Source organism: Lissotriton helveticus, chromosome 4_1 (genome assembly GCF_964261635.1).
Source record: "Lissotriton helveticus chromosome 4_1, aLisHel1.1, whole genome shotgun sequence".
NCBI classification, from domain to species: domain Eukaryota; kingdom Metazoa; phylum Chordata; class Amphibia; order Caudata; family Salamandridae; genus Lissotriton; species Lissotriton helveticus.
The window spans coordinates 1189515899-1189542961 of record NC_136063.1 but is presented as its reverse complement, the minus strand read 5'-3'; the positions used below and the strand labels follow the sequence as shown (position 1 = coordinate 1189542961).

At 41.1% G+C, this 27063-nt stretch overlaps 1 protein-coding gene across 1 annotated transcript in view; it reads left to right on the top strand.

Moving 5' to 3' along the window:
• Positions 1–27063, top strand: part of CDH18 (cadherin 18) — a 2258828-nt gene that overhangs the window by 667691 nt on the left and 1564074 nt on the right. Inside the window, exon 4 of the mRNA XM_078687769.1 lies at positions 12357–12832. Within this exon, the coding sequence (XP_078543895.1) occupies positions 12605–12832 (228 nt within the window). The 5' untranslated portion in view covers positions 12357–12604. The remainder of the gene's footprint in view (positions 1–12356; positions 12833–27063) is intronic.

Below are 27063 nucleotides of genomic sequence, written 5' to 3'. Positions count from 1 at the left end.
AAATGTCTTACAATGAAAGGTATTAATGTAAATATAAATATACGTTTTATAGGTTGCCCCACAATTGTGCAACATGTGTAGGACATCACCAAAGTAGTCCATCTTTTTTCTACAAAGTGTAAGTTAAACTCTTATATTCTTACGATGTACATACATATTAATTCAAATGTCATTTTTGTACTGCTTCACAAAGTATGGCTTAACTGGAATATACATGCTATGTTCTTTACACAAACATCAAAAATGAAATGTCTTATCTTCGAAAAATATCACAGAGCTTGATATTCATAATTAAGAAGATTTTAAAAGGTAGTGTGCAAACTGTATAGTGCACATGAAACCTAATAACAGATTTGCCGCAGGCAGGCACATCTCAAAAACATGCATTTATGATTTTCTCTATCGCTATCTGTTTTCAAACGGACAAAAATGAACCAAGATTGTAGTTACATTTCCAGCACTGAATGTGTTCAATTTTCACCTGTGAAAGTCACAGGTCTTATCCCTGGCAAGCCTATTTCAAAAGATGAAACCAATTGCATGGCTCGGAACTAAATTGGGTAGCATTTCTGCCACTGAATAGACTTCAGTTTAAAAGCAAACTACACAACAATTTTATTGATAGAGACATTCTTTATCCTCCTAGGAGGCTTTCTAAGTACTCTTGATGGCTCAATTTAACTTTTCTTTCAGATGTTAGCTGTCCTTTCCAATGAAACATGCAGTAGTAGAATATAGGTGTGTGTGTGTATGTATACATATATATGTATTTATTTATGTCATTTAACGGTGATGATCTACATATATTGCAAAAATATGAGAGCCACATTTCTATTTATTTTTTAAAAGCATGACATTCAATGAGGAATAATACAATGCCCAGGACACAGTGCTATCTGATCTTAATGGGGTTAGTACCCTTACTGTTATCAATGAACTAAGCTGAATTTTGCCTTTATAGCTCACAGAGCCCTACAAACACAATAAAGATCTGCATGTTAACACTTAGATTTAGATTTTGGCAAAAGGGTAACTTCATCACAACGGTGACAGATATTCCGTCCACCGAAATATACATTTCATATAATGGGATTTATATTTCTGTGGACGGGATACCCATCACCGTTGTGATGGACTAACCTGTTCGCCAAGATCTAAATCAGGCACTTTGTCTCCCTTTATGAGTGGTCTCTTAATTACGAGGGGACTGGTAACACCTGTTACTGGCCCAATCAGAATTATGTGATCCAGTGGAACGCCTCAGTCAGTTAATTTCTTATGTATATTTTAGCTGCTCAAAACAGACAAAATCTCCTTTTAAAAGTATAAAGAAAATTGGAGATTTACAAAGGGAATTAGAACAGTAATTATGGGTTTTCTACTAATTTGTCATTTCTCAGTTGACCCTGAGGTACCAAATTGTAATTGGCAGGATTTGTGCTCACCTCTACCCTTACTTACCATTACCCTAATAAAGGTAACTCAAGTTGTGTGGAAATGTGACCTAATTTCTGGCCACCAGCAATAAGGTCAATAATGTGGCTCAGCTATCTGTTCATTTCCATACTCACCCTAGTTTTTCATCTTGCCCAAAGAACTTTGGCCCTGCTTATATTTGTGCCTTTATCTTTAATCACCTTTCTACAAAAATTTGTATTTGCACCCAAGATGGGTTTTAATGTCAAAAGGCAAATGTGCCTAATGTTGATGTTTGCACTCATGATTTGCAGCAGGTAAAGCTGAAACATATCACAGGTGCAAATGGTATGCTGTTCCAATTTTTACAGCACCAGGCTGTGTGGAGCCATGCAAAATCATGCATAAAATGAGCATACTTCCTCATTTGGGCATCACTCAACTCAGGATTGATTGATAGTAGTAATTATTGGAGTGCAATTTGCACAAGCCATTGCCCACGAGTTACAATCCAGGCCTATGCCTTTCATGTGTAGGTCAACACCCACAGTGCTCAAAAATAATTCTTGCCTCCCGGTGCACAAGCAAAATTTATTTTGTTATTCAGTTTCTAGGAAGGACATGTTGGGGGGATATATACAATAGAAGTGGCAGAGCATTTTGTTAGCCTCCTGGGCTTACCAACACGCTCCTCCACTTCGGAAACGCAAGCTGCACCATATTTACGAGATTGTGGTGCAGCCTTGCGTTTCCCCCTGCGATGGTGCTAAGTTGAAAAACTGAGCACCAACGCAGGCACCCTTGCACCAGAGTGCAAGGGTGTCTGGTGCAGGGGAGGATTGGTTATGTGTAGGAAGGTGTCCCTTCCGGCACATAAAAAATCCTAAAATGCCATTTTGTAACTTTCATGTGTGCTGCTTTATACAGCACACATGAAAGTTGCAAAATTGCATTTTTTTAAAGATTTGGTTATGTACAGGAAGGGACACCTTCCTGTACATAATCAAACCATGGCATTTGGCTTTTTCAAAGCAGCACACATGGAAGAAGCAAAAACTAGGAGAAATAATGCATTTCTGCTTGTTTCGGCAACTTAAGACAAGGGTTTTCCTGGTCTTAATTTTGGTACTGCCACCCTTGTACATAAGGGCAGGTCAATATGAATGAGTGTTGCGATCAAACGCCACCACAACACCCACTGCACCCCCCTTTCACACTAAACATAGCATGAAAGGGTGCAAAGGGTGCCTTATGTACAAGGCAGCGTTAAGCCATGTTCAGTGGCTTTACGCTGCCTTGTACACAAGGCAAAGCCCCTATCGCCACGGGAATGTCACACAAAGTGATGTTCCCATAGTGATAGGGGCTTGTATATATGCCCCATTGTTCTTTGCATCGTTTCTAGGACCAGACTAGCTGAAACTTGAACCTTCAAATAAGAAGACTCCTCAGCTGGGTGGAAAAAGCTTTAATGGTAACGATTTTGACGGATCAGCGCCCAGTTCAATCCTGCAAGAGCAGAATAGTCCTGTCTCTTGCTTTTCCCTTCTATTCTGTGTATGACGCAAGTACTTGCAATCTATGTGACTTGTTTATCCACAAGATAGCACTAAAACCCCTCATTTGTAGTAACCAATATCTAATTGTAAAGATTGCACAATTTCTGACATACTCAGCCCTTATACAGGTCACCATCGCACTGGTACTCTCCAGGCTGGACTTTTCTAATAGTCTGTACCTGGGCCTTCCATCTGGCCTTTTAAAAAGACTCCAACTAGTGCAGAACCAGGCAGCCAGACTTGTTCTTAAACAACCTAGGCGGTGTTCCATCAGGCCTGGCCTAGAACAATTACACTGGCTGCCTGTATCTCAAAGAATCATGTTTAAGTCCGGCTGTATCATATACAAGAGTCTACAAAACATAGGGCCTCAGTTCATCAATCAGTTGGTCTCCAAATACAAGCCCACTCGCAATCTTAGATCCATCAATAAAGACTTGCTGGTTGTTCCCTCTTACAGGAGAAAGCGTCAGGGCGGCAGCTGTTTCCATTACTTAGCTGCTGTCCTATGGAACTCCCTACCACTTTCCCTTCGGCTCAGCCCAGACTTTCTAACTTTTAGACGTTCTTATAAAACTTGGCTGTTCAGACAGGCTTATTTTCAGTAAGTTGTTGTGTTAGGTTCCTACTTCAACAGCGCCATGAAGCCCACGGGCGTACGTGCGCTTTACAAAAAAACCCTAACATAACATAACATTGTGCCCTAAAAATAGAGCAGCTTCTTGCTAACTACTGATCATCTGTTTTATTTCTTGGTACTGAGGCCAATATAGCATTACCTACACCTTTCCTTACTTACCTTTACGTCAGGTCTTTACTGAGAAACTTATAGCAACAATGTGGGACTTATTCTACAAAATATCTATGTGACTTCTTAACTGCTAGATCCAAAGAGACCAAGAAATTGGGATCCGCAGTGGAATCTTCTGAAGACTGATGAGCTGTGTGTGTCGTCTACCCAGGACAGAACCTTACAGCAAGATAGGAAATAACTGATGCCCAATTTGGATTTCTGATGTGCTTCGTACTTGGCCAGTTCCCACTTTGACAAAGCCTAAACTGTGGATGTTTTCTGTATTTTAACCACTGGCCGAATGCCATTAAGACACTCTGTAACCTTAGACTGATGAGTGATCATTCATTTTGTGAAACCTACAAATTGATCTCCAAGAGGCAGTGTGCATTTGTCAGGGTAAATCACTATACACTATTCCATGCATCTCTGTGCACTGTGCTGGTACCAGTAGGCTAATAGTGTACAACATTGTTGTGCTACTACCATCTACTGTACTTGTTTTATAAAGTATTATTTTTAGTGCTGAAATACAATAAATGGTTGGGCATGTTGCTACCAAAAGACACATACATTTGTTATTTAGGACATTGCACCTTTAAACTGTAAATATTTTAGTGCAATGCCCTAAGTAATCATTAGACCTCACAGGTTTATTTGCCTGTGAGTTACATATTATAATCTGTTACTCAGTTGATTGTGGCTCTTGGATAGTAAGTGCATGTTTAATCTGATTTGCTATGAGAATGATATTTGATGCATGAAGAATGAAAGGGCTCTTGCTGAGTGAGATATTTGTAAAATGGTTAGTCCTCTGAGAGTCATTGATTGCAGTTTATTTAAGGATATGTTCATTAAAGTGTCCAGAGTACAGCAAACCAAATACATTTGACTAGTGTTTAACCATTCACAAATTTAGAGAAAAGAATGTAACTGCTCTAAGATTACAAAATCTGCTCAAGTGACAAAGCTGAGAATAAGGGTTTCACTGGAATCACACCGAATACTAAACCTATGTATCCTATCTATGTGTCTTGAGGGCTGAACGAGCAGTGTAGCTGGAACAACACATCTAATATGCTTCTGTTTGAAACCTCACAGAGAGCTGAGACCAGTATCCTTTGCCCCTGCCCTCCTGTGCTCTAGTTTGAATAGACCAAGCTACTAAGTACAGCCATATTGCTGCAGGTGACACTAGGCATGATTCTTTGTGAGAAGCTGGGAAGATATGTTTCTATTAGAAGTGCACTTCCAAAACAGCCTATATCTCCTGTGGGCAAACACCTAGTCCTGCTACTGAACTACTTATAAGTGGACCAGAAGGAAATATTCACAATACACTCAGGCACTGATTCACAAAGAGCCTCCATAATTATGGCAGAGGCTCCGCTGTTGTGGCAGGATCTCCGCACTTGCGGCGTGATCTGTGCAATGGGGAACTGCAGGATGAACATCCCACCACAAGTGTGGGGATCGCGGCACGACTGCTGAGACTCCACCTCGAAGGCTAAGGGTCTTTGTAAATCAGGGCCTCTATTTTCCTTTACATTTCCTTTATACTAGGATGGTCAACACATTCTGCAAAATGGCATCCAAATACTTTGTAATGAAATTACAAAAGTGAACTATTAGTTTATATTAAGAGGTCTGTCATAGCAGATCTCAAAGGTAATGAGATTTCATTGTAAAACTTCTGAAAAATGAATTGACCTCTATTAGACTTGGCATGCTTGGTGTGGTTTTCCATTATCTGTTTGCCTTCAGACCTACTGAAAAAAAACTTAAAATAATTATTTGTTTTATTTGATTATTTTACTATTTGTGCAGGTATTTTCCTTAATTTTTTTATTACATCTTTTTTCATTCTTTTTTTCTTTAATGCTTTGTGGTGTGCTTTCAGTTATTTAGCAAAGGAATACATTTTGTAAATATGTACATTCTTTGGCTTATCTTCTTAAATTTTGATTGTCACGAGTAAAACAAATCTTTTGATACAGTGTTATTACCGTGGTTTTTAGGGTTATTGGGTTGACACCATTTATTGAAAAAGTTAAATGATTATGGTGAGTTATATCAAAATAAACTGGAGTAGGCCTGCATCATTCTTGACACATCCCATCATGTTCGATATGGCAGGAGCCTGGGGTCAGAAATATGATGGATTTGCTTCACTGCTTAGCCCTAGAAAGAAGCCATCACCTGTGGGATTACTCTTCAATGACTCTGAGTTATGGTCTCCCCAAAGCTGCAAAGTGTTTATTACGTCGCAATACAGAGTCTGGTATAGCCAGGCTCTGCTCTAGGACACAGACAGGCCAACCTGAGGTCTCTGTATTTATTCGTGGCAGACATGGCTCGTGGGTGGGGGGCGTGGAGTCGCACAGGGAGTGGGGTCGAATGGGGAGGTCACGTGTGGGGGGGTTAGTTTTAAAAATAACTATTTATAAAGAAAACTACGCACCTTTCCGCTGGCAGGGTCCCACGTCTTCACTGCTCCTGCTCTCCTGCTCTGCTTCCTCCGGCAGGAACAGGAAACAGGCAGCCAGGCTCCCTCCCCTTGGCCAATCACAATGCTGCAAGCAGCGTTGTGATTGGTACGGACGCCGCCCAGACAGCGGCTTATGGGGAGGTCATCTTCTGAATGCAGTCTGCAATGTAGCCATCATGGAGAAGGGCAGAGTGCGCATGACTCAGGTGTGGGCAGGTACACCCTTCCTCCCCTGCCCTGGTTTCAGAGCAGCCCCACCCACCCACCCACAACCAAACATAAAATGGTAATAACTTGAAGTCATTACCATTTTATGTTTCTGCAATGGGGCAATGCTCCTCCACCCCAGTGGCGTAGTCGCCTCTGTCTGTATTTAAAAATTGTGCCACTGGCACAAACCAGTGTTAACTGAATTTTCATGGAGCAAATGGCGCTAAATCATCCATAGTCAACCTTATTGTGAGTCAGAGTTTCACAAAATCTAGTGTTGCTACTTTGCATCAATTTGCTGAAAGTCGTCCTCTGAAATGCGCCTGTAATGCAGCTGTTGCAGTGTCCCTTGTATAAGTCACAGCTTTCACTAAATGTAAGTTAGCTCATTGGCATCATGTTTCAGCGCGGCAGACATATATGTGTGCAGCCTGCAGTTTACAATGGCAACAGCAGATATCTCTGGGTTAATGTACCTGCTGAAGAGATTTGTGAGTAACCTATATAAAGGGTTTCATGTATATGTTGGAGAGATTTGTTTCCAACTCCCATTCACTAGCTCTAATCATAGTAAAATATTGCTGAAGCCTCCCTAATGCATATGCTTAGTTCTGAGGTGTGAATATAAACCACAGGTTACTTACTCCAACGTCAGAAAGATAGCTAGTTGATTATTTTATCTAAATTGGAGGTATATCTGTGATCTGCTGGTCCCAGGTGCCATTTGTAAATATATACATCAATCAGTTAATATATCTACTGCAGGGATATGTGTGAAAGTCTAGTTTTCTTGACTCATTTAATACTTCTGAGGGTGAAAAAAATAAGTTTCATTACCAGTGGAGATATCTATGGGGCTGGGTATTGGGGGTCAGTAAGTCACATGAAAAGTGTACTTTACCCAGCATTTTATCTTTCTGAGTCCATTTAAATGTGTCCCACCCTTAAGGGTAATTGCAGTACGCGGAGAAATGATAATATGACAAACACCTAATGGGCTTGCCTCAGTTATTAAGTATAGCACAGCAAGTTCTGTGTAATAAGATAATATTACATATTGTTAAAAGGAGAGATTTCATAGTGATTTGGTACCTCAATGGAATGGGGATGTCCCAGTTTGTTACATGTTATGTGGCCTCACTCCACCGTTCTGCATGGCTGAGTCAGAGTAGGGCTGTTTAATCAATGTTATTTACTTTCTGGTTGACGTTTTAGAGGGCAGTATCCTGTGTATCAGATTACTCTAGCTGGCAAGTCTCATTTGACTACCACCTACTCCACTTAATATAGGGTCAATATAGGGTCCGATTGGTTGGACTTTGCCTTTTCGGAGGGCTCCTTGGGTCCTGGCGAATGGCCAGTGATGGAATGCACACTATAGAAGGGCCGAAACCAAATGTCCTGAACTATGAGATGAGGGAGATCTCCTAAGTCACTCTTTACAGCATCTATTTTTTACTTTTAGCCTTGTTTAAGTGAGAAAGTAGGATGAATAAATCAAAGCAAGTTTCTTGCAATTCTAAATCTGTGTGTCCTTTTTCACAACTCAAACAACTGCTCATATTAATACCTCTGGATGATCTGTTTCTAGTGAAGGAACACCCTTATGATGAATCATGCACCATGTGTGGGTGACCCATTATAATTAAAATATTACCCTAAATCTCAGAAAGTTGGTCTTTGCAGCCAGAAATCTACATCATGGGTGGAATCAGCCATCGGTCAGTTGTCCCTGACTCTACTTTTATTTTATTATGGTTAATTAAAAGAGCACAGATAATGTAGATGCTATTAAATCAGAATGTAGGGCCTCACGAGGTGTTGTGTGCCACATGAGGTTGGGGTGGTCGCAAAGTTAGTCACAAAAGAAGCATGCCTGACTCAACTGTGCCAAGTACTGGCACTGTCATTTGGGAAAAAAAGGTTAGAAGTCGGATAAAGATGTTCCCTTTTATATTCTGTTTAATGGATTCACTTTGAGACTGAATCCAGCAATCTTGAGTTAAAAATCCAGTAACCACAGGCATCTTTCCTCCTGTGTTACCTCCCCCTGTCACCTTAGGGCGAGGCATGCGTGTTAATATTTGATAACAACTATCAAAGTAGGGGCATACCTCAAGCAACTGCAGCCCCTGCAGTGCAAGGGGGCCCCAACTTCTTCAGGTGGCCCCACTCCACTCAAAGACCTATAATATCTATGAGATATGGGAGATTCAGGGCTGCTCATCCCATTCTGCCGGGGGTGGTTCCATCATTCTACGTTATGTCACTGTACAAAGAGATAATGTGAGAATGTCACGTTTTTCATAAAATTATAATTATTACCATCACTTGTTGCCACATTTTGAAACTAACAGGATCTGTATCATAATGAGGCGCAATTGTGCTGAGACGCAGACGGCAAGCATCTGTTGCTACGAGAAATTAGTGTCTGCAGTGCATTCACTAACATACTAACTTCTCACATTAGCACTGCAGATGGTGCAGAATGGAAAAATAACATGGTGTTGGTAACCACTGCTCTGTGCTTCTTTAACTCTGTGCCTGCCACCCTTTGAAATGATTCAGCACTCCGTCCATCATCTCCTTGCGTTTGCTTTGTTCGCCCTAAGTTGGGAGGGTATGCCCAGACGTGGGTCCCATGATCAATTTGACACTGAAACCTGTTAGCCCAAAACCGGTCCCAGGTTGCTTGTTTCCGGTCCAGGGAAGACATGGCTTGACAGTTCGGGCTGGACTGTTCCAATGAGGCACAGGGCCAAGACTGACTTGCATATAGCTGTGTCTGAACTGTGGTGGCAAAGTGAGCTAAAGAATGATGATGGATTGAACCAGTTCTGTGACTGGGGGTGAATGTTTGAACAGTTTCAGCACTCTGTCCATCATCTCCTTTTGTTCACTTAAAATGGAAGCACATGCACTGTGGACAGCAAGAGGGCATGCAGAAATGGGTCATAGGTTTTCCCATTAATTAGCTGTCTGTGCTGATTTGTGTACATTTCACCACAGGCAGGCAGGGACATTTTAAGGATTTTGGGGTGCCTGGGCCAGACATATTTTGGGGGCCCCTGTTCAGAACAGCTATGAACTTATGATCCAGTTCCAGCTCTTTCATTCAATCATTGGCCAGGTCACTGATGTGATGGTGTAGTAGGGCACTAGGCCCTCATGCAGACATAATGATGACACAGACACAGAAAGTTAGTTAGTGGAAGCCCAGGGCACGTGCGCCTGGCCCCTTTTATTAATTAGCAGGGTCACATGTCCAGTGACGCCTCTGGTGGATGGGTGTGGGATGGGGTGTAAGCCAGCCCTCAGAGAGTGGCTGGTATTAGAACAACTAGAACAGTGACCAGCAGGGCTCGTCTTGCAAACTTTATTAAAACTGGAAACAATAAAGTCCAACCTGTGGGAAAGAATAAAACAAAATAACAGAAACTTCTGCTGAGTCTCTTAACCTGACTGCAAAGCAAGACAATGGTACAACAGCGGCTAGGACCACCAGTTCTATTTGGCACAGTACAATGGTGCCTTGTGGGTCCAGTCCTCTTTCGTCTCTGGACATGGAAGTTGACGCCATTGTTTTTCTAAGCATAGCTCTCATTGTGACGGTGCAGGTACAGTGATGGTGGATCAGATCGATATTACTTTTCACCAATCGGTCCTAGTTGTTGTTGCATCTCCACACAGGCAACATTGCTTCTCTCTACAAAATGGCCGCGTTGTTGCAAAACATCCCTCTCACCAGGATGCCCCTCTTGCAGGTGTTCCCCTATCACGGGATGTCCCGGAGGCCCTATTCACCAGGCTTCCACTGGACTGAGTGTATTTTGCCGTGTCACATCAACGCCACACTCAAGGTGTGTGGAGGAAGCGCTACGAGTCCCACCTTCAAGTCCTTAGCTCTACCTAAGGGGTAGTTGTTTACTCCTGCCACTAAAACAGGGCTAATGGTGCTCTACAAGAACCAAAATAACACTTCTCATCATTATGAACAGTTACTGGCTCTACTGGAATTATGATATCTGCGGAAACACAGTAGATGTCTTAACTTTCACCTGGAGGTTTTGACGGCCAAAAGTCTTGCCCAAAGTTAGTAATTATCAAGTAAATTGGACACAGAAGTACTTATTCCCCTGCAATTCCTAATTTCATAGTGGACTCAATGGGTCCAACTAGTGATGGACTGAAAGTTTCCAACTCTCAAACTTACTGGTACCCTCAGTATTGATAATTCTAAGGAAGGGGAAACTCTGGCCATTTTACCTGGCCATTCATGATGAGGGTCTGAATGGCTTAACATATGGAATGAGAAATGTCAGCATGTCAATCTCTTAAGTTACGGGTTACGCACTCCACGTTTGATTCTTAGGTGAGCAAAGCTGTGGTGTGCATCAAAGATATCACCCCCCGACTAGAAGGTGTGGTAATCAATGCAATGTCCGTGGCACCTAGGATAAGTGCCAACTCTTTGAGCACAACCTAAAGAAAACGAATAACGTTTTTATCCAGTCTGTTCAATTCCAATAAAGATTAAACCAAAAGATGCGTAGAATTTTCTCATTCTTTATTTCATGTTGTTTTCACATGAGCATTGTATGTTCAAGAGGTTCAAATTTGTAGATTCCTTCATCCATTTCTAGTACCACAAATTATGTCACGTCATAACCTCATCACCCAATGCATTTCGGACTATCAGTCCTTCATCAGGGGTATTCTGTGAAATAATATCAGAAAAAAATCTATGTATGATCCACCAAGACAATCATTTCATTTATATACATGCTACACATATGCATAAATATACGTACTATGAGGGTGTCTCTTAAAATGCTGTGGTTCCCTGCATCAGTCAAAAAGTACATACTTTATATCCTATGGTCGTGCAAAGTGTAAATAAAAAGTGGTAGGGTCGCGCAAAATTCCATGCAGAGTCCTAAGGATACTTGAAAAGTTCAAAAACCGTGGTCCGTGTAAAACAACGTGAGAAACAACATGCGGAAGAGTCAAAAAAGTGCATCAATGTTAACTCCATCGTGAACCCATAGGTGCAGTTACGTCTTAAAAAACGTGAACAACTTAACATATCCGTGTGTCAAACTTACTCGTGAAGCAGTGTGAGCTCGCGCGTTTCACTCGTCCGCCCTTCGCTCAGTGAGAGTGTTGAGACATACCGTATATACGGAAGTGGCATAGTTTAGGCATAGGGATAGAAAGAGGACTTCCTCATTGGTGGCCATGTTATGAAAGTGAAAAAGTGCCGAAAGAGTAGAACCGAAGACATAGAAAAGGGGGTGATTTCCCAAACTGAAACTTAACCGAAAAATCGGCGAATAGGTGTAATATGGATGAAAAGTGGAGAAAAAATCATGTAGTTACAAAAACACATTACATTTTTTAAAAATGTGACCATTATAAATCATTCTGACAAAATGCATAGAGTTCATTGAAAACTTGAATTACAGGTAGCATGTGAATTCCATACGTTCATTGAGACCAGAAGGTTTGGATGATTGTAAAATCTTTATCCAGTGATTTTCACGCTGTAATAGGAAATTGTTGTTGTCCCTGTCATCACGCTTGGCCACAACCTCTACAGCGGCAAATCTGAGTTGACTCACATTGTGTCTATTGTCTTTGAAGTGTACTGCCAAATTCGATTTCATGTCCTCAGTCCTTATATTGCCTTTGCATGTCAATCTCATCAAGGAGAGACAGATCTCCCTGCCAACCAAATGGGCCCATCTTCTAGAGTCAGGTTTTTGAATGTTAGTACCATTTCAAGGATTTGACGTTCAATAATTTCCAATGTCATGCTTACAATCGACATACACATGCATGGAGGCAATACCATTTTAATAAAACGTTCTCTTTGTTTGTTTTGTTTTAGGTGGAAAATGGTGAAGAGAAGCAGCTTACTGTGAAAAATAACTTACAAACCAAACACATTTTTGCCTATATCTTCATAATGTAAATATGATCTGACCATTCCCAACACAACCATGGACCACCAAAAAAGAACAATTCGGATGCTTTTACCAAACTGATTTTGGGCTACTTTTGGATTCTCAAAAAAGCATTGTAAGGTGACCAAGGAGAAGAAAGGCAGAAAACCTTTGACCTGGAAGTGATCCTACAATGAGAGTTACGGGCACGTCTTGCATCTGCCCAGTCCTGGTGTGTCTCTGTTTCGTGCAGAGGTGTTATGGGGCTGCACATCACAGCTCCATCAAGGTGACAAGAAACCAAACAAAGCACATAGAAGGAGAAACGGAAGTGCATCATCGACCGAAACGTGGATGGGTATGGAACCAGTTCTTTGTTTTAGAAGAACATTTAGGACCAGACCCGCAGTATGTTGGGAAGGTAAGTGATTCTGCCTAAACATCCATGTTTTCAGAAGGTGCCTTTTAGATTATGGGGTATATGGCACATTATCGGATCTTATGCTGGTACTCCCATGATAACTAAAAATAACATTGGAAGATTTGAAATTTTGTGAAAACTCAATCAATTCCATTATGCGTTCCACTTTGTTAATTTACTATTTGGAAAACATGTTTTTGAATCTAGCCCTCAAGCAATTTTGGGAACGTTAATGCACAGCATTTTGTGTAGATTGATGGGGTAAAAATAGTTCAGTCTGTAATCGTTATAATGATGGTTATAAGTGGTGTTTGTGAAGTGATTTGTCCTTAGTGATCTCTAGATTTCTTGGAAACAAGAAGTTTGTGTATACTTTTGATAACCAGCTTATATTTTTATATTAAGTCATATTAATATATTGAATAAGAAATTTGGGTGCTTCCTCTCAGCAGTGAATTTCTCCACATGCCTGAATTACAAACTGCATTTTGTGGATGTCTGCATAGGGAATACAATTACTGGGTGTGTAAATTGTTCTGTAAGAACACATACAAATTGACAATCCTGCACCCAAGCGCGGACGTACACATATTCTCACCCACATATACTACAACGGTCCGTCAAATGTGATTTCTATGCTTGCGAGCTAGGCCTGGCATTTAACCCAGGCTCCTACCTTTCTTCTCTGAGCCTGTCCAAGTCCCGTCTTGACTGAGAACATGTACAAGGCCAAACTTGTGTAAAAGTGCACAGAACAACTCTACGTCTCTGAGACAGTGCTGGTGAATGGTTTTCTTAAATTGGAAAATGTTTGTCTTGTGAATGAAAATATGAAAATAGCATGCTTTTGCTCATTAACACCATCCATATGAATTCAATGTAGTTATATATGTTAAAGAATATATTTTTATTGCAGTATGCCTGTAATTTTAGGTCGTCCGAAAAAGCGTGAGAAATTATCCAAATCACTGGTGCCCCCACACCACCAGTTCCAAATCTGGCACTTTTATTACTGTATTCCATGATCATGTTCTAAGGACTTATACTTCAGTGTTTATTGTAGATACCATTTGTAGAAATAGTTATTGCCACACCCCTTATGTCTTCCACATGTGACCTGACCTATATTCAGCCGTGTCCGCTACCATGTAACTTTTCACATGCCATCCCTCCCTCCATGCAAACGTTTTTCAGTGGGAAGCTAGTTTTTAAATATTTTGTGTGAATCTATAACCCATAATCATCTCTGGAAATTTACTGTTACTGTGTTGCTCAGAATCCTTCTCCAGCTTTGTTTCAGAGATTCAGGCACTTTCACTGCTTTGAGCAACCCACAAATACTCTTAAATTTGATAGAGATTTCTAAATTCATGCAAGTCTCTCAGGCAGAAATCTAAGTTCAATATTGGTACCAATAAAATCCCAATCTAGTGCCAATCTGGCGTGGGCTAGGAATGATGAATTTGTAAAGTGGCCTACCGGCTTGGACGGTCAACTTGAGAGCTGGAGAACCGGTTACGAACTTTGGCAGGCATGCTCAACATGCTGTGATTCTAGGCAAATCACTTGATCTCCTGTGCCTAACAAAAACAAATGTGTCCTTGTATAATGTAACTGGTGCTCACGTAAAGCACTCTGAAACCGTCGGGTCTAGTTCGCGCTATATAAAACTCAAAGAAATATATATACTGTTTTTGCTAGTTTCTTTGGTTTTGTATTCATGCATTGATGACAGTGAAGTCCATTCCTATTTTAGCAGATGCTTAGATGATGTTGCAAGCAGGACAGTGTCCATTACTCTTGAAATCTCTGTGCAGCCTGCAGTTTCTAGCTTTGTGGTTTACGTTACTTGCTTCATTTTTTAAGGCAATTGTTTTCGAAGCATCCATGGGTTTTATAGGGTTCTCACACCACAGCAAAAACGTTGTAATGTTTTTGTAGATTTAGTACTGTTGCACCTACTTTATACTGGGTGTGGTGACTAAATATCTTACATTTTCGAAGATTGAGTTTAGATATAGTGTAAAGAACTCACCATGCAGTGGTGCAGAGTTATATTTTCAAAGTGGAGGGAGGCATTGCTGATCAAACGTAGTGAGAATATATATGTTGAAAAATGAGGTATCAGGCAGTCGTGTTAACTCTCGTTTTAATAAGTCGTCATGGTAATAATCTCACTACAATTTTGAAATCAGTTTTTTTTTTATACTAACCACTAAAACTTAGTGGGGCTTATTTACAAGCCCCTTGTGCCACTGATGTGTCACTTTTTATGACACACCGCTGGCGGAACCTCCTGTCCCATATTTACAAGGACAGGTAAAGCCACCCTGCGTAGCATTTCCTGCCCTTGTAAATATGGCCCCTTCCCATGCATCACTTTGCGTGGAAGGGGCGTTCCATGGGTGTTGCTATGGGTGTTAACATGCAACACCCATGGAACCTGACACAGCTCCAGATTTATGAGAAATCATGAACCTGGAAATGTATCTGAATGCTACACCTCCCCAGGGGACACCTTCCTGCACATAAACAGTCATCCCCCTGACGTGGGCATCCTTGCACCATGGTGCAAGGGTGCCTGCGTCCGTGCATAGCAGCAAATTGTGCACCAGTGCAGGAGAGAGCAAAGGAGTTCACCATATTCTTGTAGATATGACTCATCCCTGTGTTCTGAAAGTGCCTTAGGGTGCGCAGCCAAAGGACTTGCGGTGCTGCACTGCAACACTTTCTTGTAAATGAGGTACAGTGAACTTAATTTCAGGAGACAACTAACACATTTCCAGTTTTTTAAGTAATCTGGTATTAGCTTGAAAAAGGTTCAGGTTTATTTTGCGGCAATAAACTTTGTTGTACGAACCATCTACAAATACTCATAACATGAAATGGCTTAACATAACCCAACGCAATATAAACTTTCATTAAAAAAATTACACCACTTGCCACTTTATGTTTCCCACATTAAACCAGCAATAAGAAACTGCTATTTTGAAATTTAAAAAAATAATCAACGGAGAACACTCCCATTCCAATAAGTTTCTTCCTAGAGTAATTTATTGGAACATTGTCTTCTCCATTTGCACACCCATTAAGCAAAGATTGAAGGTAAGACCTACGTCTTAATGTATGGACTTGTGCTGTTCAGATGGTGACTAGCTATTCACTTATCTTTTACATCATACATTCTTTAAATCGCCTCCTTCCCTTCAGGATGTTTCATAATGGATCCCTTGTCACAATCTGCAATCTTCAAACTTGGTCTGTGGTCATTCCTTTCTTCCAAATGCTTTCAGTGTGGGCTACAAATATCTCACTTTAGAGAGCCTTGCTTTGGAATTCCTTCACCAAATGTGAGTTTTAGAAACACGTGCGTTCTGAATGAATACATATTAAAATCAGGTAGTCATTCAGTTTCTCATTCTGTTTGGCCCTATTGGCACAAATGCTGCACTCACACCCAGAGGCCACTTATACAAGAACCTACACGCCACGAAGAATCAATAAAAAAGCAATGTGGAGTTCAAATATCGAGGACTAGGGTTATACAATTGGATTTTAATGAATAGAATATTTGCCCCTCTACAATGATGCTTTCTGTACTAGAATGTCACACACCAGCGCATGCACGCGCGTGCACACACACACACACACACACACACTCTCTCTTTCTCTTTCTCTCTCTCTCTCTCACTCTCTCTCTCTCTCTCTCTCTCTCTCTCTCTGTGTTTTGAAAGTCCTCCGAAGTATTGGCTGTTTAACAAACTATTGTGTTGTCTCTCTTAGTAATCATATTATTCCTCATTCCAGTCCATTGCCCCTGCTCCTAACGCCTCTCTAATACACCCTGCTAGGCATATCATGTATTTGAACATTATAATCCTACCTGATTGTCGGGAAATCTGAAGCTCACACCTCTTCCCAATCTTACTGACCAAGCTACTCCCTGTGTAAGTGAAGTCGACCGGAAGCAATGGGTGAACAGTGTCTTTTTCCATAAATATCAGCAACATGCCCATGATGAGCCAGACAGACGCCCTGAACACGTCTGAGCTCTCCACCCATTTCAGAGTGAATGACATTAAAACACCGATTAGCATTGTGTTTCAACGTGCTTGGCAGCACCCATGTCAATAACTCACAAGGAAATAACACAGATAGGAGTTTCTGGCAGGTCTCTCAATACTGCTTTCAAATGTATTTTTGGCACTATGTAATTAGGGAACTCTAGCAGAATTAACAACGCCGATTTGCATGACAAGTCAATTCAAAGCAAAACCAGCAGCATATGGGAAGAAAATATTGCAGGGACAGGACAGTGATTAAATTATGAAAGTAAAAAGATAGCAAAATTGTTAGCCCAGTGCTTAAATTCAGCCAATGCTAGGGAATTTGTGGAAGCTTTCATTAGTTATGTTATTTATTGCTTCAGCTTATTAATATACGCCATACAAAATAAAAATTATAGAATCCACAGTCAAATACATTAAGATATCAAAAATACATTTACTACGGAAAATTCATGATATTCTGCTGTAAAACAGGTGACAACCAAGTAACTTGTAAATATATTGCAAACTCATCCATATCATCTACAAACCACCATATGATCCGACTAAAGTGTACAATACATCTAGCTAATGGTTCACTGTACAATTAAAAAAGTAAGATCTAATAAAAATAAAAAAGTAGGCGCCGAGGACAATAAAAACCGTGCAAAAATATTGTGGTCCCATCAGTTACACCTAAAAAGCGCCAATAGTCCCTACTGAATTGCTTCATGCATTAAGACGATTGTATGACCCAAGAACAAATCAATAACACATGGAATATATATAATTTCATAATGAATGCCTTCTGATCACGAATTATTCTTAACCCACTGTTCTTCTTGTGCAAGCAAGACTACCTGAATGGTACATAAAGCATACAATCCATTCATTATACATTTTATAGTTTTTAAAAATGGGATAGAGGCCAGGAACAGTCAAAAAACATACAAACATATTACAGTCGCTGTAGCATTGGGAGGTTGGCTTAAGTCCATACTAAAGTGCTTCATTTGGTGAGTTGGTAGTTAACTAAAACAATTTATGACTCCAAATCAAAGCAATTAAAATGAGATATTTGCAGTTTCATGATTGATTCCTTCTCCTCAAGGATTATTCTTCACCCACTCCCCTTCTTCCCTAACATGTGTGTAATCAAGGTTACCTCAAAGGTACATACAACGTATAGCGCAGAATAGTATAGGACAACTTTAGGTTTGGTTGCTGCTTGGTTAAGGACCGCATGAATTTTCATGTAACATAGATATGAGGCCACTGGGGAAAAAATTGGTTTGCTGTTGTCTTGAAGGCATACGTTCACAGCGGCACCACAGGGTCTTGTTTTGTATAACCTCCTTGATGGCAACGAAGAGGAGCACAGCAACCGGAAGTGCATAAGCATTGCATCGCCACCTGTGAACAGGAGCAGGTGGTGTCACTGTTAGTATTCAACCAATTCCTTGGAAAGGTCTCTACAGGAAATATAACTTAGCCTATATTTTATGAACATGGTTCTCTTTGCCGTCGGAAATAGTTGGTCTAGATAATTCTCAAAGTCAGACGTAGGCTTAATTTCCCAGAACTTAATGAACAGTTTTCCATGATGTTTTTTTGAAGAGCCACAACCATAATTTCCCTGTTATGCCTAGGATTGATGAAACCATGGCCCCTGGGTTGGACCAGTACTCATGGCATCTTATACTAGAGAGAGTGCTTATATGTTTAAGCCATGGCAAGTTATGAGAATTATTGCTTTGCCAAAGTTTGCGATTGGGCTTCACATAACTTGCCAAGCTTGGTTTGGAATCGACTCAATGCCAGAACAAGTGTCGTTTAAGGGCTGCAACAGCTTCAATGTTGTTCATGCCCAGCTTATGTCTAAGTCCTGCCATTGGAGTCTCCGTGCTGAGCTACAGAAAGCGACGCAGGAATTGATTTTCAATTTTCAGGACCCCCCATGACTTATTGCAACACTAAATGTTGGCCCCACACAGACTAGCGGACTGTGCTTTGGCCTGGTAGGCCCATAATGCTGGCTTAGTCTGACATGTGATTACATAGGCCCTGGGTACACACACTTCCATTTTACATGCTCACGTTTCGAGTTGACATTTTTTTGGGATATGACTTTTAAAAGACATTTGCTTGCACGACCTCATGAGATAAGGAACTCAGAAATGGTTTTGCTTACAGTTACACTTCTTCATAGGCACACTCTCAATCCTCAGCACATTCTGTACAAGGACTTAGTACACTGAGCAAAAATGTTGTTGTTTGCTGTCTGTTTGGTGACAGCTCTCGGTAGATAAAATCAACAATGACAAGAGGACCAGGATTCAGGCACGGAACGAATGAGCGCAGTTTATTATGTAAACAACACTATGCCTCTGTTTAGGCAGAGGAACATGTTGATGGATTGTCAAAGGTCTCCCCATGCCTGAATTCTACCCCAGCTGATTCTCAACACATCCTGAAGAAGACAGCAGCCTGTTCTACACCAAACCTGGCTGACAGATGACATACGCCCAGAGGTAAATGGGAAGTTAGACCACTCTATGGTATTCTGGCAGACCCGCACACCCTGTGCTTTATAGGATAGGAAGTGCTAGATAGGAGTGCAATTATATGTATGCTTAAAATCTAATGCAAAGCACAATGGTTGAATTATTCATTCTGTTCACCATTCCTGTAATGCTGGGAACATTGTTTTGCTCCATTCTATTAATCATTGCAGCACACATATTTTACACAAGAGTACAATTACATCATGAAGGTTTGAAATGCCATTTTGCCTACTTCGTGTGTCTCCCTCTGAGCATGCCTGAGTTACTAATGAAAAGGTAGAATTTGTTTCCACAATTACTTTAGGGAAATTAGGGTTGTCACATTCTGATGTTGCAGATGGCACACTGTGAGCTAGCCAGTAATTAAGTCAACATATCCTAATGGTGTGCAAGGACTCAGTTCCACATAGATTTGAGGTTTATGTTGCCTAAATGCACAGTCTTACTTAGAAGGTAGGAACTGTACTACAAGTCAATGTTTGGCCAACTTTGCTGCTAAACATAGCATGACATTTGATTGCTGGGACATGTGTATATCACTGTTCTTCATTTGTTTGCTCCAAGTTTGCTTCACGTCAAACCATATTTCCAAGTAATCATAGAAGGCAACCTTTTCTGGTGGCTGATTGTAGACATTGAATTAATTTCTCAGACTTAGCTGAGAATTGACCAACATATGTTTTGCCTTCGCAATGTTTATTCTAACTGTCTTCTGCAAAGGTAGTTTTGAAACACTTAAGTAAATTGTACAAAGAGAGCTCTCTGCAGGCCAACAGTACGACACTGGCAGCGAGCTGCAAAATGGGTATATTGTCCTCCGCAACAACGGACTCATCCGAGGTTTCGAGCTAGTAGTTTCTCACCAATGCCGTTGATGAACAGGTTGATTAATAAGGGGGCAAGCACACATCTGTGCCACACGCTCGATTTTTATCAAAACTCGGTGTGCACTTTCCCTTGGGGCCAAATCTCACTGTGGCTGTATTGAGCTGATGGAGTTGCTTTATTGTGCACACATGCTTAGTATTAACAACCAGTTCCTCCTGGTGTGCCTGAGGGCTCACCTGTCCAGAGAATTAACTGCTGTTTTAAGGTTCTTGAATAATAATAAGAGAACTGATTATTTTACGAAGACACACTTTAGGTAAGCAGAATAGAGTTCAGTCACTTGATCAATCAGGCCTTGCAATTTACGAAAACTGCTTGGAATGATCACAAAGATGTGTGTTCTTTGACCCATGACAGGTTAGCAGTACTTTGGCATACATTTCACTTACACTGTCTAATAATGAGATTGAGCTGTAATTGCTAGGAATGGTCTGAGGAGCTTTTTTGTACAGTCAATCAATCAATCAATCAATTAATCAGGAGTTTTTTAAAGTGTGGCTACTCACCCCTGAGGGTCTCAAGATGCTGAGGGTTCTTGAGATCCTTCCTGAATGGGTCAGCGACAGGGATTGTCTCAAGTGGAAGGGCACGGTGTTCCAGGTCTTGGCGGTGAGGTCAGGGAAGGATGTTCCTTAGGTTCTGGTCTTGTGAATGCATGGGACAGTGGCCAGGGTAAGTATGGCAGAGCTAAGTTGTCTGATGGGTACCTGGAATGAGAGGCGATGGTTCAGATATGCTGGTCCTGCATCATGGAGAGCTTTGTAGGCATGTGTGAGGAGTTTAAAGGTGATTATCTTGTTTACTGGGAGCCAGTGGAGTTGTCAGAGTGGTTATGTTATATGGCTATCTCAGGGATTGTTGAGAATCAGTTTGGCTGTGGAGTTTCCTGAGCTGTTTCTGGGTGACGGCATCTTTCGGGATTCTGTGTGGATCCAATTGAAAGCCTTTTGAAGCAGGCAGAGCATGTGGAAGCAGGATGAGGAGACCCAGTTGATCTGGTGGTTCATTGTGAGCAAGGAGGTGAATATGATGCTGAGGTTACATGCATTGTCAGTGGGGGTGGGAGGGGTACCCAGTGCCGTGGGCCACCAGGAGTTGTCCCAGGCTGAGGGGGCGGTCCCAGGAGGAGTACTTTGGTCTTGTCTGAGTTGAGCAGTGGAACAATAACTGCAGCTCTCCAAGAGGATGGGAATTCCCAAATTTCTGAATTGCATCCTACACCACGGTTAAAACAGGCACCCAGATGATCAGATTATTGCAGTAGGTGTGAGATCGAATTCTGTTTGGACCTGGAGCTTTCATATTTGTCTTGCCTAAGACAGTGGCTTAAACTGTACTTTCCATAAATTTTGAGCATATCTTGCAAGATGTGTGTAATGCTAACCTCAGGAGATTATGTGATTCTGCTTCTTTAGCAAGACTCGAACCCTGTGCCACATGCTCCTTCAAAAAAGAACAGATGATGGACAGAATGCTGAACAATGCAGACATTCACGACAGTCACTGATCTTGGTTTAATCCATTGTTTTTTTGTTCAGGCTGGACTGTTTCCATGGGGGGCATGGCCAGGACTGATTTGGATATGGCTGGGTTCTAACTGGAGTGGTGTGGTGAGCAGAAAACAATGGATTTAGGCACAGATCTCTATTCTAATGATGAGTGTTTAACATTGTTCAGCATTCCGTCCAAGATTTGTTCTTTTTGCATTTGCCTTCTTAAGTGGGACGGATATGCAGAGACATGGGTCCTGTGCTCACCGTAACACTAGAGTCAAGCTATCCTGGCTGATGAGGGGTCAAACACTGAAACCGGTTCTTGAATTTTTGTTTCCAGTCTGGGAGAATCTGTCCTGGCAATGAGGGCTGGACTATTTCCCTGGAGGGGTCCAGGCTTCCTGGAAACAGTGACTGTTGTTACTTTTGATAGATGCAACCCTGTTTGGCTCTTCTGATTTTGATCTCAGCCCTGCGATGTTCCATCTAAGTATGTATCCAAGCCCACTCACCTTACAAGTGTGGTTTGAATTCCATTCTCTCTGTGTATCAGGTTAACGCTGTTGAAATAAAATTGTCTGTGGTTTTGGATAATTAGATACACCGTACATTATTTGATGGGAAATTCTGATGCAGTTGTACCTACTGAATTGGTTGTGCCCTGTGGAAGTTGATTGACCACCTCAAAGCACACATTGTTACCCTTAGGATTTCACTGATTTTATCTGGAAGCATGTGGTCCCCTAGATGATCTCAACAACTGTATATGACTTGCTTCAGGATATCTTGCTTTATTAGGAGATTTCACAGTGAAAGATGTTTCAAATACAGAATGATGGGGTTCAGGGACCCCTTCAGTAACAAGAATGTCCCATCGTTCCATGATAGATTTATACACCAATTGCCTATGTCAAAGATATATCAGCCCACCATGTTATTGTTGTTTCTCTTATCTCTTGGGAGCTGGGGAAGAAGCCAACCCTATACATGTCACACAATTTTATTTCTCGATAGACTGGAAATGAGCCAATGACTTTTATTTTGTTTGCTCTATTTAAAAAGTCTTGTGAACTCTTTGAGCGGTAAGTAGGTGTGACTAGAATACCTTTTTTATGATTAGGAATGACTGCCTCCACCTTGGTAAAGGAGTGGGCTCGACTGCCCTTAAATTTGTGTTGTAGAAAGGAGTTCATTGAATCGCTGCCAGGGAATCTGTTGAGCAATCGCAGGTCTTTTGCTGCTTCTTACAACAGTGCAGCGCCCGTACATTGAACTTGCACATGGCCATACATTTCTGGTGAACTATGTTGCTGCATAGGAAATTGAGAGGATGTTAAGGCACTCCTTTTTACCAAGCTTGATGGGTCCAATTCTTTGTGGGAGACGCTTTCTGGCTTGTGAATAATAATGTTAATGCTATGCGAGCACTCATCCATTGCAACCATATACTTTCCCTGAGACAGTTGTAGATGAGCATCCAATGCCACAGAGCTCACGGTTTGGCATGTGGGGATGCTCGGGGTTATTTTAGTACTTTTGCTTAGAGAAATTCAACAGGGGTAGAAGGTTCGCAAGGCAATTTGGGCTGAGCGGTTTGTCCAAAGTTAGCTAAAATATTGTCGGTATTACTAGTTGATGTTATTGTGGGATGGCAAGGTTTGATCTTCCTGGAAAGACACTTTTCCCCCAGACATCATTGTCCCTGGTGTGATGGACATTTGAGATAGTATGAGTCTTAGAACTTAAGTAGAAAAGGATGTGGGTGTTGGAAGTGGGTTTGGTGGAACTCTTGGGCATGTGGCAATTCTTTGGGTAAAAGCATCTTGCAAATACATCACATTTTAAGAAGGAACCAGTGGAAACTGGTGATGTATGGTTTGCAGTGACTGTTCCTCCATGGTGCACACAATTACCTTTTGGTTGGAGCTCCTGAGCATCAGAGACTGGTGGGATTCCCTCTGAGATCATGTTCTGGTTATTAGGAAAGTTGGAGTCCAAGGGTTTTGCCTTTTATTGGTTGAATTGTTTTTTTTAAAAACAAAATTCTTTCTTGATCCTTTTTTCTTTATTCCCTTTGGGCTTCCAGTCAGACATGCTGGTATTGACTCCTATGGTGGTAGATGTGGTGGTCTCAGATTCCTCTTGGCTTCAGCTAAATGCTATATATGCATAGAGAAACTAAAAAAGTACTCTCCAAAAACAAGTCGGCACATCCAACAGTAATGGACACTAATTTACAAGACAAAGTACATCATACCATTCTTGTACATTTAATTATTAAAACATCAGTATAGTCCAGAACCCCAAGTCATCCAGATCCATAAATAAAAAACAAGTTTTGCCCTTTCGCCACAATGGCATGGATAAGTTCAGAAATGAATCAGTTTCCACAAAGAACACAGTCCTGTTTTCATTTGAAGTTGGTTTATTTTGGAAAAACACAGCCTTCAGAAAGAACCCAGCCAACACGAGTTTCCTCAATCCTGACTTTTTCAAGGCAGATAGGTAGGCACACAATCCGTGTAGTATAAATTCTTTCAAATTGCTGTCACACTAGATCCATCCATAAAAATCCAAGAGTTAAAAAATGTACCCACTGTTAACAACCCGGGGCACTCCACATTCTACAGTGAGACAAAATCGTTTTTTATTTAGTCTTGTGATCAGTATATATATATGTGGTGCCCCTCAGGAAAAAACACTTAAGTCACAAAGCAGCTGTATCTGTAAACAGCACTTGGCTTGTGTAATGGATCGGTTACCCAGTTAGGCTTTAAAAAAGGAGTCCATGGTAAGCTCCCATGCTGCCCGGTCCATAAAACGCTTAGAACGCACAAGAAGTAGCCCGATCCTGTTCCACACAAAAAAAAATGCTTACCAAGGACTCCTTTTTTGAAGCCTAACTCGGCAGTCGGTTCATTACCGCCCAGTTAGGCAATCATGAGTTTCAAGAGTGAAGTATGAAGTACTGGGTGGATTTCCATTGCCCGAGGACGTTTCAGTCTAAAGGCTACTATAAACTGATCTCAAAGGGACCAATGAAATGAGGATGAAACCGGTAGCAGTGTTTAAATTGTAAATTCTTCATGGACAACCAAACCTTGTCCCCTGCTTGATAAATGGGACCTTGTTGACATTTCTGGTCTACGAATGTCTTGTAGTTAGCTTGGGCTTGATTATAAAAGTGTGCAAGTGTTGTGTGAATGTTTTTACATTTCTTGTAATCATAGAGTCAGATTAGGAATTTGGCCATCCAGTTTTGTATTATAAACTTTCAGATAGTGTGTGTAATAACCATGATTTGACATTTGTGTGGAAGAATGATTCAGGTCCTGATTCACCCATTCCGTTTGGCCATCTGACTCAAGGTGAAAACTGTTGGAAAGGTTACTTTTTGTTTGTAGGGTTGTACACCATGCTCTCCAGAACTTTGAAGTAAATTGTGAGCCTGGATTTGAAGTAATTGTTTGAGGTAAACCATGGAGGCGTACTACATGAGAGTGCCTAGCTCGGCAGCAGTCCAGCGCAAGCCACAAAATGTGCCATTTTGGAAAGTCTGTCGACCACCACTAATATGGTATATCTTTGCCTTGACCTTTTGGTAATTTGTTGATAAAATCCAAGGAATTATCTTCCCAAATTTGTTTTGTGGTTGGTAATGGTTGTTGATACCTCTGTTTCCTGGAGCGATGTAATTTGGCTTTGTTTTATACTTTGCATTTATGGCAGTATTTTACTGTGTCATGTTTGCAACTTGGCCACAACATTTTTTTTAGTTATTAGTTCAAGTATTCTGGCAAGACCAGGTTGACCTGCTAATGGTGGATCATAACACCATTGGGGTGCCAAACATTGTAACACGTTAGTAGGCATGTACAGTTGCTTGCCTGAGAAGGGAAGACCATCGAGAATGGATCTGGCTTTTTCTCTTTGCTGCCATAGATCCATCTTCAGTATAGACAGGTTTTCTTAATCCCCTCAAAGAATAGATCAGATATGGTTGCTTCCAGAATCTGATCGGTATAGATCATTTGAGGGTGGTCATTATGTTCTTTTATTATTTGTGTGTCATATCATTGTAAAGTCTCAGCCTTGGTATTTGAGGTTCCAGGTCAGAATATGATGGTAAAATCAAATTATGCAGCAACAAACAGAGTCCACCTTATTTGCCTCAGTGCTAACGAACAAGTAGATCATAGGAAATTAGGAAGAATTACTCCTACTGCAGTGTCTGAAGCATAAGCTTTGACAATAAATTGCTGATCGGTATCTGGGGTCTTGGGAACAGGAGCAGTGATAAATGTGTGTTTTAAGTCTTGAAATGCTTGTTTACCCTCCTTTGTCCATCCAAATGGACTCCCTTTTGTAGGAGTTTCATCAAGGGTGTGGTCTTGGTGGAAAACTGATTAATAAAGCCTCAATAAAAGTTTGCGAATCAAGTGCTGGATGTCTTTGATATTTTGTTGGTCTGGGACAGTCTTGTATTGCTTGTACCTTGCACTTGGCCGTGCTAATTTCTTGGGGAGTAATAATGTCATATGGAACTCACATTTTTCCAACTTCCATTACAAGCCATGCTGTCTACGTTTTCTCAGGATTGTTTTCACATGTTCTGCTTGCTCTGAATGGGATTTGGAGTAAATAAGGATGTTGTCTATTTAGACGATCACAAACAAACCTATCCAGGGACTCATGTAGAGCATCATTTACAAAAAATGTAAATGCTACTTGGGCATTGCATAACCCAAACCACATGACACAATATTAGGAGAGGCCATAACCAGTTCAAAAGGCAATCTTCTATTTAACCTCAGGCTGGATACCCACCAAATGGTATGCACCCCTAAGGTCAAACTTGATGTATACTGTGGTTGTTCTTACTTGGTCGAGACGGATGTTACAACGCAGGCTATTACAACGCCTGCCTTTACAACGCGGTTTTTACATCGCATACCATTACAACGCATAGCGCTTTTGGGTGCTGGATAGTGAATAGTTTAATTTACTATTCCAACTTCAGTCCCCGTGGACACTAGGGAAGGTGTTGGATAGTAAATTAAACCTATTCCCTATCCTAGAGCGCCCCCCAGCGCAATGCGTTGTAATAGTTTGCGTTGTAATGACCGCGTTGTAATGGTAGTGCGTTGTAAAAGTTTCGTTGTAAGTGATGTTTACCGGTCGAGTAGCATGAAGATAAGTGATAACAGGTACTGATTTTTAACCATGATGGTATTCAGTGC